Source organism: Sinocyclocheilus anshuiensis, unplaced genomic scaffold, assembly GCF_001515605.1.
Source record: "Sinocyclocheilus anshuiensis isolate Anshui unplaced genomic scaffold, SAMN03320099.WGS_v1.1 scaffold1093, whole genome shotgun sequence".
Lineage (NCBI taxonomy): Eukaryota > Metazoa > Chordata > Actinopteri > Cypriniformes > Cyprinidae > Sinocyclocheilus > Sinocyclocheilus anshuiensis.
Window position 1 is genome coordinate 118,716 of NW_015555782.1, and position 5,440 is coordinate 124,155.

Below are 5,440 nucleotides of genomic sequence, written 5' to 3' on the forward strand. Positions count from 1 at the left end.
GGCGTAACATTTCCGTCACACGCTTGAGGTATTCGGCCAATCACAACGCACTGGATAGCTGGGCAATCAGAGCACACCTCGCTTTTCAGACCGATGAGCTTTGTAAAAATCTACGTGTTTCAGAAAGGCGGGGCATAGAGGAGCAACAATAATGTACATTATATGGTAAATAATGTGTTTTTTGAACCTTAAACCACATAAACACATTTCATTACACCAAATACACAAAATAATGTTCTTTTTAGCAACATCATATGACCCCTTTAAAGCTTTAAAAACCAGAACTTGAAATACACATTGAATTTTAAACTCTCAAGTCCAGTATGAAATCAGAATTATTAATGTATTAAGGACTGGCAGACAAGTTAGAATATGGATGAACAACACTAATGCTTTTAATATCTAATCTAGCATATTAAAAACCTGTTGGTTTGTGACCTAAATTAACCAGATACTGTCACCAAAATCTCCCATGCTGCCAACATGGTGGTGATAACTCAAATTTGACTTTCAAATGTAGATCTATATCTACAGGTGCACATAATGGCACTTGTGAACACAATTACACCACACTAGAATCCAATATTAGCATTAGTTGATAGATACGGTGGTAAAATACCCATAAAATCACTATTATAAATGGCAGTGTTAGTATGACCAAACTTGACTTTGTTGTGTTCTTTGACTTTGCATAGCCAAAGCACTCAACAGACACCCCTGTGATGCATAATATGTGTGTTTCCATTTCTTTTCGTTTAAGAAACATTTAAAGGGAATGAAAGCAGAAAAACATGCAATTAAAAGCAACGTAACAGGTTTAAAAACAGTTGGTCTGGATTTTGAGCCAGTTTTCCTGTCATACATTGCAAAGGAAAGCTTAAAACACTTTGAAAACCAAATGAAAGTGAAGCTTTCTTAGACAAGCAACATTTATGATATGATGATCTAATCCAAATGCATCCATATCACTAGAATAACTTACTTTCTCCATGACAAAGGGTAGAGAGGACCAGGACCAGACCACAAAACAAGGTCCAATATCGCCTCTGTCTGCTAGACCCCATTCCTGTACAAAAACAAGGCAAACACTTGTTTTAAAAAATAAAGTAATTAAAAATATAACAAAGCAGGGGAGACAGCTCAACCCTTCAAAGTGGATGATGCTTGAAGTCTTGTCAGTACAAAAAATATCATCAAAGTTGGTTTTTCTTAGGAGCTTGATGTCTCCTTATGGAGGGGGTGAAAACAAAAAGACAGATACACAGCAGCTGGAAATAATCAAAATCCAATTTCGTCCATCTTCGTGGTGTTTTTGCTGGGATAAATGACCCTCCAGACACCCCAGTGAGATTATCCAGCAGACCCAGCCCGCGTTGCCCTCACCATGAGGCGGATTGAACCGCACTGACTCTCGCGCTGCTTAACCGTGTTTAATGTTATTTTGGACAGCTTTTCCTCGTCGACATATGTGAAAATAACCCAGAAAAAAACGTAACGCCTCGATAATCCGCAATTCCATGCTTCATGTCGTGGAAAAATTTGGAAAAACACGTTGTAGGTCTCCTCGCAGGCTGGTTTTAGCTGTAACGTAGTCCAGTGAAACCCCCTTAGACCCGCTGGCTAAAACAGTCTGGACTAGTGTGCCTATGTGTGTGTGATCTTCATCAGCTGCAAGAAGCCTAGCACTTCTCATCCAGCGTTCGTAAAGGCCTAAAATCGGTGGAGAAACTCCGAAAGATGCCAAATAATATCCGTCCAGGCTTTAAAATGGTCTCTCTCTGCCTCCCACCATCTTCAGTCTGAGATTTCAGACCTTGATTTTTCTCCCTTCAAGACGCGGGCAATGGAGGACACAGATGATGTTATGTGAGGGATCGGATCTGTGTTAATTTAGGAGATGTGAAGGATGTAGAGTAGATCCTGTAGTCTCTCTCCGTTGAATTGACGCTGTAAACAAGGCTCGATCTCTCTCTCTCTCTCTCTCTCTCTCTCTCTCTCACACACACTCATGCACTCACACACATAGTAGGCTAACGTTACGTTGGAGAAAGGTATGAGGGAAAACCCGGACTGGACTGAGCACACGGAAAAGGGATTGGGATCTGATTTTGGAGGTTGCCAGTGAAAGCACTTGAGCGCTGCTGGCATGTTAGCGCTTCATAGGAGCTGCACTCTTGTCAAGTGAAATATTTATTTAGGCTATTTAATATTGATAACAATTATAGTCACATTTGTTTTTACTGAGAAGTTGCTAGTAAATTTCACAAATAATTACAAAGAAATGGCACACATTGGAGATTTTTTTTTTAAATGATAATTTTGAAATAGTATTGTTTTATTTACAACTTTAAAAAAAATTTTTTTACAGTATACCCAATTATATAAAACAGTATTACTATTGCATTTCTATAATAAAAAATAACAATTTCATATAATGTATGGTTACATTCTTACATAAATGGCACTCTTATCAGAAGAAAAAATATATATTTATTGCAACATGTTATAATTTTATTTATTTAAAACGACTTGTTTGTTTGCTATTCATTTATTTAAATTATATTCACAAAGAAAAAAAATAATGTATTTTTTCTACAAGAGATAATATTTACAATATTTATTTATAATAATATTTATTTATAATAATAATAATTCATTATAAAAAGGTATTCATTCATTCATTTATTAATTAATTCATTAATTTATGTATTTATTTATTTTTAGGCTATGTATGTTACATTCACGCAGATTAAAGTATCAAATTTTCATGTATTTTTCATACCATTCCTACTACAGTCTCAAACACACAGTAAACAGCAAGTTTATTGTAAGGCCTCTTTTGGGAATCAGATGCAGCACTTGTAATTTTGTCTCACAATGCACACACTGTTCTACTGGTGGGAAACACTCATGCAATATGATGTCATAATATGACATAATTGGTTTCATCCATAATTAATACAAACTCATATAGCATGATTTTGCATTTTTAAACAATAATAAATACTAAATATGCTATTTTATATAAAATATTAATATTATGATTTTAAAATAATACTATGTACTATATAATAATAATAATAATTTTTCATGTTGAAGTCGATTGCTCTGTTGCAAAGTAAAAAATAAATTACAAGTCATTAAGAAGATACAGTGAGTGCGGATCCTTTATGTGAAAGTGATGCTACTGATCGATCTACACACCCAAAACTAAAGTCGAGCACAGTGATTTGAATTTTTTTGGCATGTTGAAATCAATAAACATTGCAGCAAAATATAAAATAAATTATTTTAAAAATGAGATAAAAAAGTCAAGTGAAACTTTATAATACAATTAATTCTCTCTTAATAGTAAGATAAATGTTGCATTATTTATATAAACTAGTTTACATATAAGCTACATTTGGTCATTATTTCCTTTAAAGAGCTCTTGGTTTGGTTTTCAGGCTTTGGTTGAGGTTGTATGTACTAATGTCAGTCTGTTCCTCATCATTGAGTCATAGCACAAATAACAGCAGGTTTAGGTTACTTACTGAAAGCAATATTAACTCAAAACCAAAAGCAATGGCTTTGGGCTACTAGACAAATTATATACATTTAGCACTGACACATTATGAGTTGAAACATCATAATGAATAGTTCCATTAAGCTGTTTTCTTTGAGACACAGCAAAATATGAGACTAAACGAATGACACATCATCTAGTCATACACTACATGTCTAGACAAGGAGTGCACAGACACGGTTTTAGGAAAATGTTCATACTGTAAGTAGGTGCTTCTGACCTGGTATAGAAGTCTTAAAGAATAGTCCACCCAAAAATGAAAATTTGCTGAAAATGTACTTACTGATGCCACTCCATCGATTTACATCTTGTGAAGTGAAAAGTTGTGCGTTTGTAAGAAACTAATCCATTATTAATACGTTTTAACTTCAAACCATTGCTTCAGGCTAAAATACAATACAGGAGTGGTGTGGATTACTTGTGGATTACTGTGATGTTTTTTTCTGCTGTTTGGACTCTCATTCTGACGGCACCCATTCACTGCAGAGGATCCACTGGTGAGCAAGTGATTGAATGATACATTTCTCCAAATCAGTTCTGATGAAGAAACAAACAAACTACATCTTGGATGGTCTGAGGGTGAGTACATTTTCAGCAATTTAATAAGTGAAACTGCTATCACTTTTTATAAAACAATATATTTTATAATAATATAAACATTACATCAATAGTGCTTTTGAGTGTGTTAGAGCATCTAGACAAAATAAAGTTAATTAACAGAATTTTTGCATGCTTTGAAGTAACAGAGATTGCAGATACTAATTTTGTTATCTGAATTTTGTGCTTGAAAATGTAAACAAATTAAATTTATGATATGATGATTCATACAAATTTCGTCAAATATGAGATCCAATGAGTATTTAATAAACAGTATTTAATAAACAGCCGTAGACATTTTTTTAACTGGCTGAATTCATCAGCTGCTCCACAGCGTTCAACACTCACCAGATTTTCCATACAATGACTATCATGGAGTGATTAATATCAGCCAAGGAAAATCATGTCATGCAAATGTGTTGAAGATTTAAAAAACAAGGAAAACCTGAAGCACTTACACATTCAAATGCAATGTTCAGTGCAGACAAATTAGCCCTGACTCTGAACACCGTATTGTATATCAATAAAACTGTACACCTCATAAAAGATGTGAAAAACAAATCTATTTTGGAATCACTTTATTAGGTTCAGAAGTCTATAACCCTTTAAATCTCTCAGGAGGAAAAGTGTGAAATCTTATCTGTAATAACATATATACATTAAAAAAATAATAATAATTTGGTACTTATTGCTTTTGCTCACAACACAAAACAAAGAATACACTTACACACAACATACATTAACCATGACAATATTTGAGCAGGTGAAGCAGCAAATTTATAGGTCTTGCATAAATATTCACATACGGTATATACATTTTAAATTAATAATATAAACATATAAGATAAAATATAACTGAATTTATAATAATAATAATAATTTAAAAATGTCTAAAGTAAAACAAAATGAATAAAATATAATTATTTATACTTACAAAACATTGGCATATGCATTTGAAAAAAAAAAAAGAGAAATAATCATATAAAATGAAAATAAAATCAAAAACACATCCAATAAATAAATAAAGTGCATAAAATACGTGCATAATCATGAATATTTTCATCCTTCCACATTATGTTGTCCGTGACAATAATACTAACAGTAATCATTTTAAAATACATCTAAAATAAAACAAAATTAGGGCTGCACGATTAATCGCATGCGATATTTAACGCGCATCTTATCAGTAAAGCCGGTTCTGTAATCAGCGGTAAATCTCCATCACCTGCGTGCTTTCACATTGAGCAGCATTAACTACACAGAGCCGTTGTTCACTGA

General features: G+C 33.2%; 1 protein-coding gene across 2 annotated transcripts in view; it reads right to left on the reverse strand.

Moving 5' to 3' along the window:
• Positions 1-5,440, reverse strand: part of LOC107674748 (insulin-like growth factor 1 receptor) — a 113,729-nt gene that overhangs the window by 107,293 nt on the left and 996 nt on the right. Inside the window, exon 2 of one of the 2 annotated variants that reach the window (XM_016468841.1) lies at positions 983-1,066. In XM_016468841.1, coding sequence (XP_016324327.1) covers positions 983-1,064 — 82 coding nt within the window. In that variant the 5' untranslated portion in view covers positions 1,065-1,066. Of the gene's footprint in view, positions 1-982; positions 2,060-5,440 lie in introns of those variants that run through there. The other variant, XM_016468842.1, reaches the window with a different exon arrangement.